The sequence below is a fragment of the Panulirus ornatus genome, chromosome 68, assembly GCF_036320965.1.
Source record: "Panulirus ornatus isolate Po-2019 chromosome 68, ASM3632096v1, whole genome shotgun sequence".
In the NCBI taxonomy this organism is placed as follows: domain Eukaryota; kingdom Metazoa; phylum Arthropoda; class Malacostraca; order Decapoda; family Palinuridae; genus Panulirus; species Panulirus ornatus.
The window spans coordinates 5,925,103-5,949,356 of NC_092291.1; the positions used below are offsets into that span (position 1 = coordinate 5,925,103).

Below are 24,254 nucleotides of genomic sequence, written 5' to 3' on the forward strand. Positions count from 1 at the left end.
TGTTCCGCTGGATTTCTTCCCAGACGCACGGTGTTCGGCTAGGTTTCTCCCCAGACGTACAGTGTGTAGCTGAGGTACTCCCCAGATGCTCAGCGTGCAGCTGAGGTCCTCCCCAGACGTACAGTGTGTAGCTGGGGTACTCCCCAGACATGTGACTGATGCTATATACCAACACATCAGTTCGTGCTTCCAACAGAGGTCCGACCAAACGTGAATATCGTTCTCGTGGCATTTCCCGGTCCCGCGACCTTGTAATGGCCTGGTTAAATATGCACGCCCATCAAACGTGGGCGGGACTGTAAATGTCGCGAGGCACAGGAGCAGGAAGCTTTTGAGGGAAGTCTAGGGTAAGAGTTCCTGGGGAGGAAGGCAGACTTGGGGGAGGATAGGTGGAGGCAGTGTTTGAAGATGCTGTAGTAAGTATGTGAGGCCGTGGTACTGGTAGAGACCCGGGCTACTGCTGACATGCATGCGTAGTAATTCCTGGACCCCACTGATACGTAAATGCTCTCTCTCTCTCTCTCTCTCTCTCTCTCTCTCTCTCTCTCTCTCTCTCTCTCTGTGTATTTGTCAGGTTTCAGTCTTTGACCCAGATACCTATCTCTTTTCTTTTTGCTTCATCGACATTTGGGCTGCTGGTTTCCAGTCCATAAATGTACACCACAATCTCCATCTCGCACGCAATGTTCGAAAACACACTACTCACACGACTCTCTCATTCTTCATAACTAGATTCGGATTGAACCCAAATGTCATTTTCCTTTATTAAGTTATAGGTTGGGTTGTCAAGGTTGGTGGCAGATGACTGCCAACCTTTCCTAGGACTGACGGACTCTTGATAGAATCATTAATTGAATTGTCAATTGTTAAGATGATCTCTTGTTCAGTAAGTGATGTTACTGGAGCACAGGAATCTTGGTAGGAGCAGGCTATACTGATCCGAGTCAACGTGCACAGAGTCATCCTTTGGCATGAAAATAACAGGAAAGATTGACATGAACAGAGATCAAGTTATCAGAGTAACGTGGATGGAGAGTAGATGGTTCAGTCTGGCCTCCAGGGAGCGTTGTATTCTGTCGTGAGTGTGAGTAAGTGCTTGGTCTGGTCTCTAGAGTGTGTTGTAAATGTTTCCTGCTGCAGGTGCGAGAAACCTTTACTGGTGGGGTCAGGTAGGGCATTACTGGTGTGTGTGTGTGTGTGTGTGGTATCCAATACCAGTCTTACTGAGTGACCTCGGGCGCCCGTTATCGACCATACTGAGTGACCACTGGCTACCGGTACCAGCCTTGCTGAGAGACCGCTGGTGTCAGGAAGCCGTTGCACAAGAGAAGTGAGTGTTGTGGTCTTGGGCGTGGGAAAGCGAATGGTCTCTAAGACAAGAACCCAGACTCTCGAGACGGGTTGGTCTTGGTCTCATGTGTAGCTGGTGTGGTCTGGAGATCTCTGACCACGGCCACACCTTCATATGTCAGCCAAGGAGCCGATCAGTGGCTGGGCCGTGCGGTCCAGGGTTATTCATTGTGATGTGATGACCATGTGGGAGTGACCAGGGTCGAGCAGTGTAATGTGATGACCATTTAGGAGTGGCCAATGTCATTCATTGTGGCGTGATGATCATATAGGAATGGCCAGGGTCATTCATTGTGACGTGATGATCATATAGGAATGGCCAGGGTCATTCATTGTGACGTGATGACCATGTAAAAGTGGCCAGGGTCGTGCAGTGTAACGTGATGGCCATGTGGGAGTGGCCAGGTTGGTGTAGTGTGATATAGTGATCATCTAGGAGTGGCTAGGGTTTTGCAGTGTGACGTAATCATGTAGGAGTGGCCAGGAACGTGCAATGTAACGTGGTAGTCATTTAGTCATGTAAAAGTCATGCAGTGTGGTGGTACCCTTCATGAATGTCGTCTCAATGATTCCAGGTACCTCCACGACTGCAGGCAGGGATGTACCTTCCACGATCAGCGGTAGCTCCATGACTGCAGGTGACCTCCATGATTGTAAGCGCCTCCTGACTGGAGGTGCATTATGAGTTTAGGTATCCCCTGACTGTAGGTGCCTCATGACTACAGTACCTCCAATGGCTGAAGTTGTCTCTTGACTACACGTACCTTCCGTGACTACAAGTCCCTCCTGACTGCAGGTATCCTCTAACCACATGTACATACTAACTTGAAGGTGTCCCCTCACTACAGATACCCCCTAAATTCAGGTACCTCCTGCCTGCATATACTTTTTACCTGTAGACATCCTAGGACTGCGAGTACCCCTGACCCCAGGTACCTTTTGATTGCATGCACTACCTACCTGTAGGTATCTCTAACTCCAGGTACCCCCCCCAAAAAAAAAAAAAAAAAATACAAGGCTGTCCCTCTTCCAGGTTTGGCTGGGAACTCCCTGTTTCTGTATGGAGTGACCAAACCAAGAGCTGAGTGTTGACGGGGTCACATCACCAGGTTCAAAAACAACCAGTGCTATAGATCATCCTCCAGTGACAACCAGTGCTATAGATCATCCTCCACTGACAACCAGTGCTATAGATCATCCTCCACTGACAACCAGTGCTACAGATCGTCCTCCAGTGACAACCAGTGCTATAGATCATCCTCCACTGACAACCAGTGCTATAGATCATCCTCCAGTGACAACCAGTGCTATAGATCATCCTCCAGTGGCAACCAGTGCTATAGATCATCCTCCAGTGGCAACCAGTGCTATAGATCATCCTCCAGTGACAACCAGTGCTATGGATCATCCTCCAGTGGCAACCAGTAGTTCCTTCAGTATCGGTTAGTTCTCAAGGTCAGCCGGTCTGCAGGTCAACCTCCAATCAGAATGCACGTCAGTCTCGGGTGTCAGCCAGTGCTGCTGGTCCACCTCATGTGTCAGGAGATCATCCTGACAACTTAAGTGTCAGACTTGATGCAGCATAATATCATCCCACAAGTTAACCTTGGTAATCCGTTTTATTAATTGGTGAATTAGTTATCTTATTAATGTGAAGTGTTTATCCCATCTTTTATGGTACTAAACAGTAGTGGGTAGCTCTGGGTAGCACAGGACGGCTGTGAATGGTGATGGTACCATTAACAGCCTCGAGAGGACCCAGCGGTCTGTTGCTGTTTGAATTCATTTGTATATAGGGCGGGTCAGGGGGCCGACCCGCTTCAGATGATACACATATCACACCTTCCTTCCGTCTGATCCTACTTTACCGAGGTGTGTCAGTCATTACTCACTCTTCCCTAAATAGTCTCAATTATGTATCCTGATTTTATAGTTTTGTTCTTCCTTTCTTTCTTACTCCTATGAATTAAGTATAAATGTACGTTTCATGTACAGTCACATATCTTGAACCCGACCTACCACTCATACTTGTGTACCTGTACAGTGACCTTCTGACGCCGGTGGTCCACTAGAGTCTAACATGAACAAGTTCGGCTGGTCTAAGTCTGGTCAAAATTCAAGGTCAGCAAATTCCTGGTCCACTGCCCAGATTTCCGGAAAATGTAGTTGTCATCGTTGTCAACATCTTTCTTCGAAAAAAAATATTTGAATATTAGAAGAGAAATAAATGCGTCAGATGGAGGAAGTGGTTGTATCTACAGCAGATGAGGATGGAAGTCTTCTCTGTAAACAGATCTGCCGTATGTGTGGAGGTCATACGTTTAATAATGATCAGTAGATGATGTAAGGAACTGCCAATACCTTCTGCACACGGCAGTGAGGCTGTCAAAATATTCTTGTCACTGATACTGGAAATCTATCACTTTCTGTTAAATGCTTTCAGCTGGATTAAGTCATTCTGTTGATCGTTCAGCAGGCGTTGCAGTATAGAATAGATACAGCTCTTGGGGACTGTAGGTCATGAGGATAAGTGCAACTCCAATAGACCCAAGAGGAGATTGGTTGACTTGGAAGGTGATATATGGTTTTCTTGTTTGATATTAGCAGTCTCTGATGCACTGGCTGTTCAGTGCACAGTACACTCATTGGAAAACTTTTAACAGGCGATGAACACATCCATGCTTATGTGACCTAAACTGAAATGATCAAAGCTATGAACATGATTTATGCTCCCTTAACCCAATGAATGTTTTAACACGTAATGACGTGTTGACAGTGATAGATGTATTGTTAGACTCTGCTGTTTAGATCATGTATGTAATACGTTGTCACATCTGATATGAGCTGATGAAAATATGGTCACCCTCATCACTAGTGCCATTCATTGTCTTCAGCGAACTATTGATTTAAGATAAAGAAAACAGAGACCAACAGCTATCCATAAGCAGGACCTTGTACAGTTTAATATGCTCTACTGGAAGTTAAAGTAGGTACAGATATTACCATGTTTGATATTGCCGTCAACAGAAGTTTTTGCAACTACGTTCACCACTTTATTCCCTCTCCATCATTTCTCATAGAGATCATAATGCTGTCACTTCTCGGGCCTTGTTTGATGTCTAATGATCTGACAACTGTTTCTCGTACAACACTTTAAGATGTTCACATATGTCGTAAGGGATAAATATACTCTGGCGCTGCCATGCGTACTCGCTAACAATCTATGTCTTGGTGGAAGACACCTGTGAGTTAGTTATTAGAAATTGTAGCTGTTGAGAAATTCACTTGTGTCGAAAGTACAAATCCTATAACACATTTGGATCATGCCGGGAAGGTATGGACATCTTACCAAAGTAAGAACAGTTTTCTCTCACAACAATTTCTCTACTTTGTCGGGATTACTGCACAACTGCTCCCCACCATTATTGAAGCTTTTTACATGGTCATGTATCGGTTGACTCAGCGGCGTATGGCAATATTTCATATAAGAAGACAGCTGAATTGTAAATTAAGTGTATATATATATATATATATATATATATATATATATATATATATATATATATATATATATATATATATATATGCAACACTCATCACTGGAAAGAAAATAAAAACTCAGCGATCCTCCTGGTGCAGGAGGCAGGACAAAGGGCGCTGATATGTACGACAAGCTGGTTATAGTCGTTGTACTATTATGTGGTTCTAGTGTTGTACTATAATGTAGATCACTTATCACCCGCCCAAACCTGTCCATCTCATACCCCCAATATTTTGTTTATCAAAGTAGAAAATCAAAATGGGTTTTATGCTCTAGCCTTCTTAATACTTGAGATGATCATTGCCTACCTACCTGTGAGGTGATCCTTAGCTACCTACATGTGAAGTGATCCATAACTATTTACCTGTGAGATGATCCTTAACAGTCTACCTGTTACTTGATCCATAACTATCTACCTGTGAAGTGAAATGCAACTATCTGTATGTGAAGTGATCCATAACTACCCACCTTTCATGTGAACAGCAAGTACCTACCTGTGATGTGATCCCTGACTGTCTGCTCGTGATACTAACCCTACTTTACCCCTCAACTGATCCTGTACATTATGTGGGTTTGATTAGAACCATCGACCTCTTAGCACAAATTGCTGATGACTGAGGCATTTATAATTTCTGTCTGAAGTTTGATGTTTAGTAATGAGGTGGTGTGAGTAGGAGAGATGTGACACTTTCACAAAGAAATGTTGAGGTGGGGTTGTGCAAGAAGCATTGTTTCTCTTCCGAGTGCTCTCCTCTGTGTGGTATGCAATTTCATTGTTCGCCTTAGCAAGGGTGGATGACAGCGTGTCCGGTGAGGCGTAGTGTAAGGTGATTCAAGTGATTTGTTTGAAGAGAACGTTGTAAGCATTCTTTTTTCCTGTCTAAAACTGATGCCAGTGAGTGCTCTGAGCACGTTTCAGTTGTTTATGGTGAATGAGTTGATGTTTGTGGCGTGGCTAGTGAATGTCGTGTGTTAGTAACGCCTGGTATGGTTGATCATTGGAGGGGAACAGGTTGGCTTTATATGTCAGGGAGTAAGAAGGTATCAGTGGATTATTATATGGATGCGTGTCGTAGAAGGCGACTAAAAGGGGAGGGAGCGGGGGGCTGGAAATCCTCCCCTCTCACTTTTTTTTTAATTTTCCAAAAGAGAAGGGGAACAGAGAAGGGGCCCAGGTGAGGATATTCCCTCAAGGGCCCAGTCCTCTGTTCTCAACGCTACCTCGCTAATGCGGGAAATGGCGAATAGTATGAAAGAAAGAAAAAAGAATATCATATTTTGGGACGGGACATTGTTAATCATACAATCCACGGTAGTGATCAACAATTAGTATGATTCTATTCACCATCATTTCTTCTTCATTCACATCATCACTCCGGCTGACGCAGCAGTGTGGGTGGATGGCGGTCGTCAGGAGTCGGCTGTTGGGGCACCGAACGGACGATCTAGGACAGAGGAATAAAACCATTGTAAGTTGACATTATTTACTGGATGTTTACACCTGGAGAAGATAAGGAACTCTGATGTGTGTAGTGATAGTGCGTGTGTGTGTGTGTGTGTGTGTCGAGGGGGGGGGGTGTAATTAGTGTCAATAAGTCCTCAGGTCGTCTGAAGTTGAATTAGATGGGCAATAGTTAGTGACGTCATCACCACCCACTTTCTGCCACACACTAACAACATGCAAGACAGCTGTTTATTTCTTTGTGTTAGCTCATCTAACGTTGTTAGCTCAACACACGTTGTGGTGGCTCACCACAAGTTGTTACTCACCACAGACATGGTTGGCTGCCACATTAACCATCACATTTATCCGTGTTGTGTGGGGAGGGTTTTTTTTTATACCCAGTACCTCATTTCTTAAAAGAATAATTGAAAACTTGCAGGACAATATCAGAAACTACTGGTAGAGCCTCAAGATTGGTAATTTGTAACCTTTCGTGCTGCAGGAACGATATTAGTGACGTAATAGTTTCTGGAACAATGATCTTCATCCATTCTTCCTTTTTCTTAAGTAAACAAAGCCGGCGGATATGTTTTGTAATCCAGCCGCTGGGTATGTTTTGAAATCAGACCGAGAGTATCTTCAGTATCTTCAGCTATTGTTTAGTGTGTGTGTGTGTGTGTGTGTGTGTGTTGTCAGAAGATATTGCCGTGACAGACCCAAGCCTCGCTCTGTGTCTGAACACTTTATATATCACTAGTTCTAGAGTTTATATGTAATGCCCGAATGACACGCAAGGGTCATCTCTTGCCTGAGATTGATTATGTAGATAAGATTATAACGATTACAATAATGTCATGATTATAAAAATCTCGTTGGTTCCATTAGTAGATATAACCATTATTACTATAACACAGATGTATATTATATTACCATAACATATCTATAACATATTACTGCAAGATAGATCTATATCATATTACTCTAACACAGATCTATATCATATCACTAGAACAGATCTGTATCATATTACTATAACAGTGATCTATATAATATTAATATAACACAGGTCTGTATCATATTACTATAACACAGATATGTATAATATTATCATAACAGATCTATAACATTATTATTGCACAGGTCTATATCATACCACTATGATACACATCACTGTCATATTACTATAACACATTTCTATGTCATATTACTCTAACACAGATCTATATCATATTCCTATAGCACATGTCTATATTATGTTCCTATTACACAAAACTATACTATATTCCACTCATCCTCTCTCATACTCTTCCCCAGCTCTGTTCTTCATCACTTCGTTCCCTTCACTCTGCTACTTGCATCTGTGCTGCACCTCACGCTGTCACCTAAATTCCTACTGTTTAACTCTCTACACTTCTAAGGCTCCGTTTTTCTCTTATATTGTCTGTTACTCATCTTTATCGCCTCTTGACTGCATCTCATGGGTCAACACCCGACTTCCTGCTGTATAATGCAGTAATCTCTGTCACTTTCTAGACGTTCTCTGTCTCTCTTCTACAGTCTACCTCATCAGCTGATATCTTTTTGTTCCCTCTCGACGTATGTCAATCTCTCTTTAATCTGTTTCCTCTTCTTTTCTGCAGTTATCTTTTATCATATAGAATTTATCACTACCTTTCCTCTTCCTCTCTCCATCCTAAGCTGTTGTTAGCTGTCTCTCCTGCCTGCTGACACCGGCCCCCTTAGTATTGTTGCTCACTCGTAGTGCATCTGTACCAGGTTCATGTCCAGCCACGACCTGAAATATGTGATGCGCGAGAAGACGGCCGGGAGGCCCACGTTGGTGCACAAGGGGAAGCCGAAGCTCACCACACCCACTTGGGTACACTGCACGCCCGTACACACCACTAGAGGCCCACCAGAGTCGCCCTGCCAAGAGAGAAGCAGTTATTTGGTCAATATGTCATCTTGAAAACTGACATGTTTGTACGTGGAGTAAAGATGATTGATTACTCTTAGAGTAAAGGTGTTTATTCATAGGATGAAAGTTGTCAGTTGTTATATGAGTGTTTTCCCTCGTGTTGGTGTTTACACATGGAGTTAAGGTGTTTACCTATAGGATGGTGTTTACTGATGATGTGTATTTACTCCTGGGATGTAAACATGTACTGGCGAGTGAGGGTAACTGAGGATCAGGTTGTTGAATACCTCGTCATATCCAGGTTAGGTTACAGTGTATCTGATCAGTTTCACGATCCAATTTGGATAGCTCGTGGTCTCATGAGATGGGCTTGGAAGATAGAGATGTCAATAAACAAACATATGATTTATTACTTGCGGTCTTTCCTTGAATAATTGTAAGGCATTCCTGTAGTAAACGTTAGCGGACTACGTTCACCACGAGGAGCAGATGCACACAAAGTTTTTTTTGTCATAATATTCAGTTGACGTCAAACGTCCAGGTCGAGAATGAAGTAGAATAGGTAACACCAATATTCCCTCAGACCAAAGCCAGTTGACCTCATGACGCAGTTTGTTGCCATCTGTAGTAATCCACTTGTGCATGACGTCTGTTGGTCCCACACACGCTCCAATCTTTACCTAGATATACTAGACGCCCTTAGAACCCTCACAGCCCTCGTCAGACTCCCTTACAACCGCCGTCAGAGACACACACAACCCTCGTCAGACACACAACCCTCGCAGTATGTCTGTCAGTACAGGTACAAAAGCTGGAAGTCGTTGGCCAGTTTTGTGTTCTCTTCATAGATGTGTGGGACATGTCCAGGCGCATGGCTATACTAGTACAACAAACTGGAAAATATCTTTTTGTTGTTACATGTAACCTGAAACGATTCTTATGGCATCCGGCAGTTTCAACAACTGGGCAACAATCCCGGCCAGTAATGTGATGGACTCCTGAAACTTCTCCACAAGGGTATATTCTTTAACTGACGATGATACAGCATCGCACAAATTGGCTTTTCGTTCGTGGTGTAACAACAACTCGGCGGAGTCCGGTATATATATATATATATATATATATATATAGAAAAAGAAAATATATATATATATATATTTATTTTATTTTTTTTTTATTTTGCTTTGTCGCTGACTCCCGCGTTAGCGAGGTAGCGCAAGGAAACAGACGAAAGAAATGGCCCAACCCACCCCCATACACATGTATATACATACACGTCCACACACGCAAATATACATACCTATAAATCTCGATGTACACATATATATACACACAGACATATACATATATACACATGTACATAATTCATACTGTATATATATATATATATATATATATATATATATATATATATATATATATATATATATATATATATATCGCTTGGGGATTCTATTATTCATACTAAGTTGTGTTTGTTTAAGGAAATCCTACGAGAGTTCCTGTACATGTCTCAAACTAAGATTTTATGTCCTGTAGTGTTAAGTAACACGTACCAGGAGGCTATAGAACCACACACCTACTGAGACCATAATGGTTACCCTACGTACTGTTGGTGGAGACCACCACGTCCTCACCCTTACTGACGATACGTCTTTCAATAACAAAATCAGTTTTTTTTATGAACTTTTAAGTTCAACCATCCTGTCTGATCTGATATATTGCAGGTACCACCGACTGCATCTACTTGATTTAGTGTCACCTAACACTCGCACCACATTCGTGACAATTGTTTGTTTTCATTAATCAACGAGTTGACAACTAGTCCCACGACCAACTAACCACAACTACAGCCTATGATTTGTTGTTATGTTTGACATATCTCCTAACATTTCCATAATATGTTGGAGAATGTTTATGATAACATAATTCATCCTAGATGATATAATAGTCCCATATACCCCCTACTCCAACCAGCCTCTGGGGAGGGAGGGTGGCGGGCTAAACCAATGCTCGGCCTAGGGACGCCTGGTGGGGTGTTGGCTTCACCGTCCCAGTCGTCTTGGTACACTGGCTGTGGTCACATAAACGCTTGCCATCGTTAAAATTTCTCCATACGAGAACTGAAAAAGTTTATTTTGAGCAAGGACTGTGTATATCTTTAGGAGTTGAGTTGGTAGTGGTTATTGAACGTATAGGATCTGTGATATCACTGGACACACTGACTGGTACTGATGGTGACACTCAAATTGGTTGTTTATGAAAATAAGGTAAACGATGGCCTCCTGCGTGTGTGTGTGTGTGTGTGTGTGAAGAGAATTGCAAACTCGGTTAACATCCGTGTGTTATAAAGCGTCAGCGGGAATTTAGAATAATCTGAAGATCGTCTACTCAAAATGAAAATGGTCATAAGGTGAGAAGATTGTTACGATTCTAATGTGAACGAACCATCAGTTATTTGACTTGCTGGTAATGGCGATAGTAAGGAACAATAATAAGTAGTGCCTATAAACATGTAAGTGGTGATTCTACAGCTTGGCAGTAACAGTATGCCTCAGGCCAGTCTGACCTGTGGTTGGGATAACAAGCTGGATATGAATTAAGGTTAGTACGGCACCTTTAGTATTAACTGTATTTTCATTATAGTTTTCGCAAAGACCATGAATATGGCAGTCGTCAGCTACCCTCCAGCAGTCAGCTACCATATAGTAGTAATCAACAATCAAATGCAATTCATAAACTTTTGTAATGTATGTCTTCATTATATGAACTGGATGACTTGATTTCTTCGTCACGAATGTTTTCCTGTAGTAATTGTTGTTGAGAAGCGTCTGTACGTGATCATTACCCAGGTTTGAACTTGATTATTATTCAGGTCTGTACATGATCATCACCCAAGTCTGTACGTGATTATTAGTCAGGTCTGTACGTGATCATTACCCAGGTTTGTATGTGATTATTACTCAGGTCTGTTTGTGATCATTACCCAGGTTGGTATGTGATTATTTCTCAGGTCTGTACATGATCATTACCCAGGTCTGTATGTCATTATTACTCAGGTCTGTACATGATCATTACTAAAGTCATACGTGGTTATTAGTCAGGTCTGTACGTGATCATTACCCAAGCCTGTACGTGATCATTACACAGGCCTGTACGTGATCATTACACTGGTCTGCACGTGATCATTACACAAGTCTGCACGTGATCATTACACAGGTCTGCACGTGATCATTACACAGGTCTGCACGTGATCATTACACAGGCCTGTACGTGATCATTACCCAAGCCTGTACGTGATCATTACACAGGCCTGTACGTGATCATTACACAGGCCTGCACGTGATCATTACACAGGTCTGCACGTGATCATTACACAGGTCTGCACGTGATCATTACACAGGCCTGTACGTGATCATTACACAGGCCTGTACGTGACCTTTACACTGGTCTGCACGTGATCATTACACAGGTCTGCACGTGATCATTACACAGGCCTGTACGTGATCATTACACAGGTCTGTACGTGATCATTACCCAGGCCTGTACGTGATCATTACCCAGGCCTGTACGTGATCATTACACAGGCCTGCACGTGATCATTACACAGGCCTGTACGTGATCATTACACAGGTCTGCACGTGATCATTACACAGGCCTGTACATGATCATTACACAGGCCTGTACGTGATCATTACACAGGTCTGTACGTGATCATTACACAGGCCTGTACGTGATCATTACACAGGCCTGTACATGATCATTACCCATTTTATGTTCATAGTCAAGTAATTATTTTCCTGCTAGTTGTGAATGTGTAGTCGGATACAAGAATACAGTACTTATTATCTCAACATTTTTCATGACATGTTGGACCAGCAAGTGGTCATGAATATTAGCTATATTCCTCAGGTATGGTTAGATTTAAACTTTTCCTCTAGTTTGGAGGATAAAATCGAGTTTTTTCCTGAACAAAACCATGTTCGCTAGCGTCATGCTGGCCCCTCCAGTAGACCTGCTGATCAATACCTTAGATTATGACGTCATCCAGTCAGAGCCATGCTATCAAATGAAGTGGAGTGACGTCATAAGGATAGACCAATGAGAGCTCAGTAATGTTATGGTCAGCCAATAAGAGAAGTTAAATGTTCAATATAGTATAACTATCATCGCCGTTTTCTTAATGTTTCTGATGTTTTGTCTCGTGATGACGCATGCTACCGACCACTCTCGCCTCTGTCTTATATAAAGATTTGGGGATTTAGTTGTTCCATAGTCTTGAAGGTCGAACACGATAACATGATTATGATAACCCGGATGTTAAGTCAAATTAATGTTAAGATAATTTAGTTGCTCAAATACGAATATCATTTGTTAGCTCCAGGGTCGGCCGCCTGGAGCACCAGAGACCTGGCTTACGTCAAGATGGTGACCATGTCTGACGTTGAACCTTGTATATCATAGTGGTATTACACCGTGACTAGGGAACCACATTGCATAACACTGTATATAGGTAGCACAGGGTTGTAATGAACTACATGTGGAACATTACAAGACGTTCATATAAACAGTGAACTATAACCGATCTAGATATGTTCGTGACCATAGCAAGATCTGTTTGGTTCAGATTTATCGTTTTCTGTTTATCCCCTCCTAACACGACCTTCACCTGCCATGTTGGAGAGGCCTGAGTTGAGACGTGTGTTCTGGTTGGATGTTGGTGTTTGGTTGGTTAGTTTGGTTATAGGCCTATCCACTGTCAAGGGTATTAACGCCGTCGACGTCATTTTGGAAGCAACAATCGATAAATCTGAACTCCGTTTTCAAAAGTTCAAGATAATTCTGGAACCATCCAGTACAGCTGTACACTCACGTACGCGGCCCCTGCCTGCGTGACCCATCATGTATTGCTTGACTCTACTAATATCTTAGAATAAGTAGTTAGTTGTCATCCTGCGTTTAACATGTGTCTGGTTGTGTTCTCCAGGTGACCACTAGAGAAATAGTAATGTTAGGAACATGGGAAACATTCGAACCATAACTACAGCTTCTCCTGAGGTTGCCTCCATTTTGTGATCCTCAGGACATCAAGGAACGACGTAAACAAATGGTTTGATTGTTACAGAGATAAGGTGGAGCAGGAAACTCGCTCTGTACATTATTTAGTTTCCTGTCTAACGACAGTGAATCTCTCTTGCTTATCTGTGTTACTGGTCACGGTGCATAAAGTAACTACAGTTATATCGATTAGTAAATACGATACTGAAACGTGCTTATTCCTGGTTCATTGAAGTCAGAATACACCACCTGGTACACTGCCAAACTAACTATATAGATAACGGGTTTGTGAGGAACGTGGAGGATACTGTCTTGCCTGCCATGAAAATGTGCACTTGAAAATGTCACTTTAATGCCAAGTATTTATACATAGTGCCCTTTATTGTGAGACTTGGTAACTGTAAAACGATCATGAGGGGAACAACTTCTCAGAAACTGAATACCAACACTCGTGATGCAAGGGCAGGGTTGCCAGTTTGTCGTGACTTTCATCTAATAAGGCAAGACATTTGTGATGGCGAACTATGAAAAAGATCAAGATAGAACATGGGGAGCTAGCTTTCAATCATTTCACTTACTGTGGGTATGATGGGCCCGTCACTGCCCCTGACACCTGGGCAGATCTCATCCTGCAGCCATAACTTTATTTCCGCTCTTTCTCAAACGTTCCGATGACTCCACACGACGAAAACTTTCCTTCTCTTGGAATGTGTTTGCAATTTGTTTGTGTTGTTAGTTTTGCTTTGCAAACGAAAACATACAGCAGAGGCGTACGATACTTCCTCCTAATTTAGAATTAAACATCATAATTCAGTAAGAGCTGCCGAGGTAACGTGTAACAATAATTCCTTCCACTGAATGTCTGAGTTGGCAGCTCGAGGTTGGCTCGTGTGATTCCAAGAGTGACCAATGATAATGTTAAGACGGCCAGAATATTCCTGCTGGATGAGTCTTGTTAATTTTAGCCCTACTCGTGTTAACAAGCTTTCAGCTACAAAACTAACACTTCCTTGTGTACAGGGACGACCTCCACTGGAGTAGACACTTGAAAATGTCGTTGAAGTAACGTGTGTGATAATCGTCCACTGTGTGTGATAATCGTCCACTGTGTATGATCATCGTCAACTGTGTGTGATAATCATCCACTGTGTGTGATCATCGCCCACTGTGTGATAATCATCCACTGTGTGTGATCATCGTCTGCTGTGTGATAATCATCCACTGTGTGTGATCATCGCCCACTGTGTGATAATCATCCACTGTGTGTGATCATCGCCCACTGTGTGATAATCATCCACTGTGTGTGATCATCGCCCACTGTGTGATAATCATCCACTGTGTGTGATCATCGCCCACTGTGTGATAATCATCCACTGTGTGTGATCATCGTCTGCTGTGTAAGATTGACATCCCCGCTAATTTGCGACGTAGAAAGATTTTCCAAATTGATGTAGAAAGTTTATGAGCAGATGTAAGGTTGCGGAAGATGGAAAGGTCACTAAGGTATGAGTGAGGTTTTAGAAGGTAAAATGGGTTAGTGAAGTTCAGGGAACATGCGTACAGGAAGCTCTGATGATGTCTTATATCTTTCAGAGAAATCTAAACTTCAGTTCTAACTGCTCCATCATACTAAGTTCTAACTCCTCCATCATACAAAGTCCTATTTATATGCCTTAAGCGGCCTCTGATTGCCACGTCTGGAATCATTGTTGAGTTTGAATTTTCAAAAAAATTCAGGATACTTCCAGAGGTTGTAGGTAGGGTTACCTGAAGAAGATAAGATCGGCCGTTATCACCACATTATGTAGAGCAACGACTCCCACATGTGACGGTCATCTTGGTCATTATGTTCAGGATGATGATCCATCTTGGTCATTATGTTCAGGATGATGATCCATCTTGGTCATTATGTTCAGGATGATGATCCATCTTGGTCATTATGTTCAGGATGATGATCCATCTTGGTCATTATGTTCAGGATGATGATCCATCTTGGTCATTATGTTCAGGATGATGATCCATCTTGGTCATTATGTTCAGGATGATGATCCATCTTGGTCATTATGTTCAGGATGATGATCCATCTTGGTCATTATGTTCAGGATGATGATCCATCTTGGTCATTATGTTCAGGATGATGATCCATCTTGGTCATTATGTTCAGGATGATGATCCATCTTGGTCATTATGTTCAGGATGATGATCCATCTTGGTCATTATGTTCAGGATGGTAATCATCTTGCAACTAAATCTTAATGTTAAAAAGATGATTTCTATTATTGCAGATGTGTTTATGATATTTTTCTAATATGTGGCACCTCATGTAAATTTAGTTTGTCACTGTTACTTTCCTGTGAGCTTAGCATTAAAGAAACTGTCTGACTGCAGGCAACAGTTACTAGATGTGAGTCAAATACTTGCTCTCATTATTTCATTAGCTTATATTCTCAAGATATTGTGTGATGCCTGTGTCAGGCGAGCCAAACCACGACCCAGCATGACACCATATTTTGTTTATCCTTGTCACTAAACAGCCAGCCAACTCAGTGTCTCCGTTAGTGAGGTTAGAGATGGCCGTCAACTGTTATGGTTACTACTATAATGAAGCAGATTTGACAGTGAGCACCTTCATGGATTACTCCTTCACATATTCTGTGTTTGTGGCTTATAGATTTTAATTTTCCATTTCGTCCAGCTAGCAGACATCATTTGCACACAAACTACGACCAAAAATGAATACTGTTGTGTATCATCGTGGGCTGGGTTGTGTATCATCGTGGGCAGGGTTGTGTATCATCGTGGGCTGGGTTGTGTATCATCGTGGGCAGGGTTGTGTATCATCGTGGGCAGGGTTGTGCATCATCGTGGGCTGGGTTGTGCATCATCGTGGGCAGGGTTGTGTATCATCGTGGGCAGCGTTGTGCATCATCGTGGGCAGGGTTGTGTATCATCGTGGGCTGGGTTGTGTATCATCGTGGGCAGGGTTGTGTATCATCGTGGGCTGGGTTGTGTATCATCGTGGGCAGGGTTGTGTATCATCGTGGGCAGGGTTGTGTATCATCGTGGGCAGGGTTGTGCATCATCGTGGGCAGGGTTGTGTATCATCGTGGGCAGGGTTGTGTATCATCGTGGGCAGGGTTGTGCATCATCGTGGGCAGGGTTGTGTATCATCGTGGGCAGGGTTGTGTATCATCGTGGGCAGGGTTGTGTATCATCGTGGGCTGGGTTGTGCATCATCGTGGGCAGGGTTGTGTATCATCGTGGGCAGGGTTGTGTATCATCGTGGGCTGGGTTGTGTATCATCGTGGGCAGGGTTGTGTATCATCGTGGGCAGGGTTGTGTATCATCGTGGGCAGGGTTGTGCATCATCGTGGGCAGGGTTGTGTATCATCGTGGGCAGGGTTGTGTATCATCGTGGGCTGGGTTGTGCATCATCGTGGGCAGGGTTGTGTATCATCGTGGGCTGGGTTGTGTATCATCGTGGGCAGCGTTGTGTATCATCGTGGGCTGGGTTGTGCATCATCGTGGGCAGGGTTGTGCATCATCGTGGGCTGGGTTGTGCATCATCGTGGGCAGGGTTGTGTATCATCGTGGGCAGCGTTGTGCATCATCGTGGGCAGGGTTGTGTATCATCGTGGGCTGGGTTGTGTATCATCGTGGGCAGGGTTGTGTATCATCGTGGGCTGGGTTGTGTATCATCGTGGGCAGGGTTGTGTATCATCGTGGGCAGGGTTGTGTATCATCGTGGGCAGCGTTGTGCATCATCGTGGGCAGGGTTGTGCATCATCGTGGGCAGGGTTGTGCATCATCGTGGGCAGGGTTGTGTATCATCGTGGGCAGCGTTGTGTATCATCGTGGGCAGGGTTGTGTATCATCGTGGGCAGGGTTGTGTATCATCGTGGGCTGGGTTGTGTATCATCGTGGGCTGGGTTGTGTATCATCGTGGGCAGGGTTGTGTATCATCGTGGGCAGGGTTGTGCATCATCGTGGGCTGGGTTGTGTATCATCGTGGGCAGGGTTGTGCATCATCGTGGGCAGGGTTGTGCATCATCGTGGGCAGGGTTGTGTATCATCGTGGGCAGCGTTGTGTATCATCGTGGGCAGGGTTGTGTATCATCGTGGGCAGGGTTGTGTATCATCGTGGGCTGGGTTGTGTATCATCGTGGGCAGGGTTGTGCATCATCGTGGGCAGGGTTGTGCATCATCGTGGGCAGGGTTGTGTATCATCGTGGGCAGGGTTGTGTATCATCGTGGGCTGGGTTGTGTATCATCGTGGGCAGCGTTGTGTATCATCGTGGGCAGGGTTGTGTATCATCGTGGGCAGGGTTGTGCATCATCGTGGGCAGGGTTGTGTATCATCGTGGGCAGGGTTGTGTATCATCGTGGGCAGGGTTGTGCATCATCGTGGGCAGGGTTGTGTATCATCGTGGGCAGGGTTGTGTATCATCGTGGGCTGGGTTGTGCATCATCGTGGGCAGGGTTGTGTATCATCGTGGGCAGGGTTGTGCATCATCGTGGGCAGGGTTGTGTATCATCGTGGGCAGGGTTGTGTATCAACGTGGGCAGGGTTGTGTATCATCGTGGGCTGGGTTGTGTATAACTGATAATCAGCACTCTATGACTTGGCACTCATGTTTACAGTTGTGGTTGGAATCAACAACTTGAGCCATTTAGATATATAACAATCTGAGTTACAAAATGACTGTAAAAACAATGACTGGTATGAAGTGAAGATTCGGAGCCCAAGACGCACGTTAGGGACATTAAACATTAAACGTTACGGCGGTCCCCTGAGAATTGGGCAGCACACACACGCGTCGTAACCTTATTTTAGGCATGGTATCACTTTAGATTTTCTAGTCCACCTCGGAGATACAGGCTGGTGTGGATCCCTCACGTTCACCTGCTACCGGGATCACCGTCATCTTGGTTCCAGCTAAAGTTATTTCATTTCATAAACAAGTAAAGATGTTCCTCGTGTTCGATTCCGTCTTGTGTCCATCATGACCCCATGGAATCTTTATCTTCAAGTGAGACTAAGTGGATAAAAGATGTACAGTGCGAGTAAGTGAATCATTACTCTCCTGTGTATTACAATATATCAGTCGTGGCTTCCCGGATCTTGTGAGTTGTTCAGATATACTGCTTGACCTCGGTAACGGCAGGTGACCAGTCGTTGTACACTATGTAATCAGGTTAAGTTTACCAGATGTTCAGCTGATCGTCTGCTACATTCCTGCCCCATTAAAGTTAACATATTGATATATAATTACATAATGTGCATATTGACATTTTTCTCTTTGAGATAAGGGCGTTTATTTATAAAAATGGCTGTTTAAGCAAAATCAAATTTCCCCATGACTACTAATACTAGAGATTGGCAACATTTATGTTATGGATGAAGCTGGTGTGGTATGTTATGGATGAAGCTGGTGTGGTATGTTATGGATGAAGTTGGTGTGGTATGTTATGGATGAAGCTGGTGTGGTATGTTATGGATGAAGCTGGTGTGGTATGTTATGGATGAAGCTGGTGTGGTATGTTATGGATGAAGCTGGTGTGGTATGTTATGGATGAAGCTGGTGTGGTATGTTATGGATGAAGCTGGTGTGGTATGTTATGGATGAAGCTGGTGTGGTATGTTATGGATGAAGCTGGTGTGGTATGTTATGGATGAAGCTGGTGTGGTATGTTATGGATGAAGCTGGTGTGGTATGTTATGGATGGTATGGTATATAATATGATGAAGCCTTAGTACGGCATGTATTACCACCTTCGTTATGTACGATGTGTAATGAGCGACGCCGTCTGCCTGCGTTGTCTTACTTCCTCCTCGTGTATCATAGATATTCTTTTTCTTCAAGTAAACACATCAATATACTTCTGTACTTAGAGAAAAGATAGAAATCAAATTATCAACACAGGTGAAGGTGTTACTTTGATTAGTCATTGAAGTAGATTAGGTCAATAGAAAAATGTACTGGCTGAGTTGACCATAGGAACCGAGGTAAGGTAGTTATAATGCTGGCAGAGAAGTGAGGTATTTACTGGTTTATATTACCCTCATGTAAATCGGGTTAACTTATATATTTGGAAAGTCCTCTACTGTGTGAAGGTGGGAGACATTATGTTGGCTTAATATACTCTGACATATCCCAGGCCCACGTGGCCACCGCTGGACCACGTGCGAATAATTCAAGTTAACCTTATGGATCAGATTTTTGGTCACACGTGAGGCTCGCTCGTGAGAAATTGTTCCTTCCCGCTCTGGCTGGTGCCCTCTAGGGTTCAAGACTTTAAAGAAACTGAACGAGAGAAAATGTTGAACTATCTTTGGCTGAGTGAGTTGTACCAAGGTCGTGGTGTGGAGAGGTCCTGACCTTGCCTCTCGAAGTAAGAGGATCTGGGCCTGGCTTTCGACTGGGTAGATTCCACCAACACAGTTGTGTAGAGAGGTTATAAACCAACACAGTTGTGTAGAGAGGTTATAAACCAACACAGTTGTGTAGAGAGGTTATAAACCAACACAGTTGTGTAGAGAGGTTATAAACCAACACAGTTGTGTAGAGAGGTTATAAACCAACACAGTTGTGTAGAGAGGTTATAAACCAAACCTTCGTGTAGAAGGGTTCGAACCTGGACTTTTCTGCTGAGAGCTTCAGGCTGTCTGTCGTGTCGAGAGGTAGAGGTGGAGTCTACATGGTTTCTACATGCGTCGTGACGTCTACGTCACGGTTACTGTCCTCTCACGTGTAACGCCACTCTAACACAGAACCCCCGGATGCTCACCTTGTAGTAAACTGATGAAAGATGAAGAATTAATTTCTATATGTTATTGACATCTGAGTTTACACGTCTCGCCAAGCGCCACATACCTCAGCACTCAAGGCAACAAATCTGGCTAGGCTTGAACGACTGATCTAGACCCTCGTTGCTCCGATCATTAAATATATGTGACCTTTATCTCAGGGGTTAGGTTAGGTTAGTGAGGTAAGTAGTACCATAAGTGACAATGTTAGCCACTCTCAGGGCGGCAACAGGAAGCCTCTGGACTGTTCAGTAATTCAGTCCCTACTGTTGTAAGACTGCTTACCTCTGGCGTTGTTGAAGATGCTACAATACGATCGATAATGTGCTACTACCAGCCAGTCACTCACCTACTGTCTTACTATCTCATGGATATCCCTTCCTTATCACACATGTTAACCTTGTGATTGTTGATCGATTATAACAATGTTCTGGCTGGAGGGAGAGGATGAACAATATTCTGGCTGGAGGGAGAGGATGAACAATTATTCTGTTGTTCCTATAGATCAGCACAGGATACACCGCGGGTCACGCAGGCTAACTAACACAGAATACCAACAGAAGGATATACGTTTACAATATCTATCATGCTAACTACCGTGAACCAGACAACAGCCTGGGATAACTAGCGTTGTCATGATGAACACTGGCCAGACGGGTAACAACGGCACAACACATTACCTCTCTTGATTATTAGGTATGATGTGGAACACGTACAGTACGTGTTCACAGTTACCAACATAGCCTAACCTGTTCACGTTGTAGTACCCACATAGCGGGTGACGTCAAACATCACGTGATAGCTACCTCGATGACGTCAGATTTCATATGGAAAGAAATGACGTCAGACAACGTCGTAGGAAGGATGTCGACTGGTGGTAGGAGTAATCCAGTGGTATGTATGATGACATATTGAGGGAGTACGATGATGTCAGATGTACTCATGTGGCAGGAATGACACCAGATTACTCACTTGGCAGTGGTTGACGACAGACATTACTCATGTGGCAGACCGTAACACCAGGTGCTGCTCGTGTGACAGGGGTAACATCAGACAGTGCTCATGTGACAGGGGTAACATCAGACAGTGCTCGTGTGACAGGGGTAACATCAGACAGTACTCATGTGACAAGGGGTAACGTCAGGCAGCACTTACACGAGAGGCGTAACGTGAGACAGTACTCATGTTATAGGGGGAGGAGTCAGACAAAACTCACGTGACAGGAGTAATATTAGACAGAAGTTACGTCACAGGGGTTGGCATTACGTATTGATTACGTGACAGGAGTGAAGTCCAACACTACTAACGTGACAAGTGGTGACGCAAGATGGTACTCACGTGGCAGGGGGTTCCCATGGTTACAGAGAGGCAGATGTGGCGAGTTAGGGAGGCATTGATGCCTGGAAACTTCTTCCAGGCCTCGACACACTTGCTGGTGTTCTGGAGTGGTCCGGTGAACTCCTTTAAGACAGCGCTCGTCTTCTTCTTCAGGACGTGGTAGCGGCCCCAGCCCGTCACCGTGGCGTTGGCCAGCTCGTACTGCTCGTCTGGGTCACCATAAGGCAATCATAGGTCAAGACAGATCATATACATCACATTTATATATATCTTTTAACTCGTTCTGAGAAAATCTTCCACTTTACACATTATGATAACCAGGAGCACTAGACACATTGTGGATCTTGGTCTCTATGGTCTGGATCAGTATGGTCTGGATCACTGTGGTCTGGATCAGTATGGTCAGGGTCAGTATGGTCCGGATCACTGTGGTCTGGATGAGCATGGTCTGGATCACTATGGTCTCGATCACTGTGATCTGGATGAGCATGGTCTTGATCAGTATGGTCTGGGTCAGTATGGTCTGGATCACTGTGGTCTGGATGAGCATGGTCTGGATCAGTATGGTCTGGGTCAGTATGGTCTGGATCACTGTGGTCTGGATCAGTATGGTCTGGGTCAGTATGGTCTGGATCACTGTGGTCTAGATCACTGTGGTCTGGATCAGTATGGTCAGGGTCAGTATGGTCTGATCACTGTGGTCTGGATCACTATGGTCTGGGTCAGTATGGTTTGGATCATTATGGTCTGGATCACTGTGGCCTGGATCAGTATGGTCTGGGTCACTGTGGCCTGAATCAGTATGGTCTGGGTCAGTACGGTCTGGATCAATATGCTCTGGATCATTATGGTCTGGATCATTATGGTCTAGATCACTGTGGTCTGGGTCAGTATGGTCTGCGTCAGTATGGTCTGGATCACTGTGGCCTGGATCAGTATGGTCTGGATCACTGTGGTCTGGATCAGTATGGTCTGGATCAGTATGGTCTGGATCACTGTGGTCTGGATCAGGATGGTCTGGATCAGTATTGTCTAGGTCAACGTGGTCTGGATCAGTATGGTCTGGATCACTGTGGTCTGGATGAGCATGGTCTGGATCACTGTGGTCTGGATGAGCATGGTCTGGATCAGTATGGTCTGGGTCAGTATGGTCTGGATCACTGTGGTCTAGATCACTGTGGTCTGAATCAGTATGGTCAGGGTGAGTATGGTCTGGATCACTATGGTATGGGTCAGTATGGTCTGGATCATTATGGTCTGGATCACTGTGGCCTGGATCAGTATGGTCTGGGTCACTGTGGCCTGAATCAGTATGGTCTGGGTCAGTATGGTCTGGATCAATATGCTCTGGATCATTATGGTCTGGATCACTGTGGTCTGGGTCAGCATGGTCTGGATCACTGTGGCCTGGATCAGTATGGTCTGGATCACTGTGCTCTGGATCAGTATGGTCTACATCAGTATGGTCTGGATCACTGTGGTCTGGATCAGCATGGTCTGGATCACTGTGGTCTGGATCAGTATGGTCTGGATCACTGTGGTCTGGATCAGTATGGTCTAGGTCAACGTGGTCTGGATCAGTATGGTCTGGATCAGTATGGTCTGAATCACTGTGGTCTGGATGAGCATGGTCTGGATCAGTATGGTCTGGGTCAGTATGGTCTCGATCACTGTGATCTGGATCAGTATGGTCTGGATCAGTATGGTCTAGGTCAACGTGGTCTGGATCAGTATGGTCTGGATCAGTATGGTCTAGGTCAACGTGGTCTGGATCAGTATGGTCTGAATCACTGTGGTCTGGATGAGCATGGTCTGGATCAGTATGGTCTAGATCACTGTGGTCTGGATCAGTATGGTCTGGATCAGTAGGGTCTAGGTCAACGTGGTCTGGATCAGTATGGTCTAGGTCAACGTGGTCTGGATCAGTATGGTCTGGATCACTGTAGTCTGGATCAGTATGGTCTGGATCAGTATGGTCTGGATCAGTATGGTCTAGGTCAACGTGGTCTGGATCAGTATGGTCTGGATCAGTATGGTCTAGGTCAACGTGGTCTGGATCAGTATGGTCTGGATCACTGTAGTCTGGATCAGTATGGTCTAGGTCAACGTGGTCTGTATCAGTATGGTCTGGATCAGTATGGTCTAGGTCAACGTGGTCTGGATCAGTATGGTCTGAATCACTGTGGTCTGGATGAGCATGGTCTGGATCAGTATGGTCTGGGTCAGTATGGTCTCGATCACTGTGATCTGGATCAGTATGGTCTGGATCAGTATGGTCTAGGTCAACTTGGTCTGGATCAGTATGGTCTAGGTCAACGTGGTCTGGATCAGTATGGTCTGAATCACTGTGGTCTGGATGAGCATGGTCTGGATCAGTTTGGTCTGGGTCAGTATGGTCTGGATCACTGGTCTGGATTAGTATGGTCTGGATCAATATGGTCTGGGACAACATGGTCTGGGTCAGTATGGTTTGGATCACTGTGGTCTGGATCAGTATCGTGTAATGATCCATACTAGAGGAAGGGAACACACCAGTGAAGCTGGTACACACCAGGAGGACGGTGCACGTGAGGAAGGTTGGTACGTACCAAGGTCTGTGGGAAGCTTCACGGCGCTGATACCGTAGGTAAAGTTGACTGGTTCCCTGAGTTCCATAATGGCGATGTCGTTGGTGGTGGCGTGTGGGTTGTAGTGAAGGTGCCAGTGTATGGACTTGACCTGTCAGCCACACCAGTCGTCCCGCCAGGTCACACGATCACACGATAGTCAGGTGGTGTTGAACGAAGCCAAAGTTGGA

At 44.3% G+C, this 24,254-nt stretch overlaps 3 protein-coding genes across 6 annotated transcripts in view; 2 read left to right on the forward strand and 1 right to left on the reverse strand.

Annotated features, from left to right (window-relative positions):
- LOC139747315 (uncharacterized) overlaps positions 1–8,251 on the forward strand; it is a 34,929-nt gene extending 26,678 nt beyond the window's left edge. For 3 of the 4 annotated variants that reach the window (XR_011712372.1, XR_011712373.1, XR_011712375.1), the window contains 3 exons: positions 2,384–2,792; positions 6,280–6,360; positions 8,112–8,251. The gene's annotated coding sequence lies outside the window, so the exon portion shown is untranslated. The remainder of the gene's footprint in view (positions 1–2,383; positions 2,793–6,279; positions 6,361–8,111) is intronic. The other variant, XR_011712374.1, reaches the window with a different exon arrangement.
- Positions 6,359–24,254, reverse strand: part of LOC139747318 (uncharacterized) — a 50,729-nt gene continuing 32,833 nt past the window's right edge. Inside the window, exons 13-15 of the mRNA XM_071659485.1 lie at positions 24,046–24,175; positions 21,458–21,666; positions 6,359–8,261 (exon numbers count right to left, since the gene is read on the reverse strand). Of these exons, the coding sequence (XP_071515586.1) occupies positions 8,088–8,261; positions 21,458–21,666; positions 24,046–24,175 (513 nt within the window). The 3' untranslated portion in view covers positions 6,359–8,087. The remainder of the gene's footprint in view (positions 8,262–21,457; positions 21,667–24,045; positions 24,176–24,254) is intronic.
- LOC139747319 (saccharopine dehydrogenase-like oxidoreductase) overlaps positions 10,324–24,254 on the forward strand; it is a 139,987-nt gene continuing 126,056 nt past the window's right edge. The window contains exon 1 of the mRNA XM_071659487.1: positions 10,324–10,857. The gene's annotated coding sequence lies outside the window, so the exon portion shown is untranslated. The remainder of the gene's footprint in view (positions 10,858–24,254) is intronic.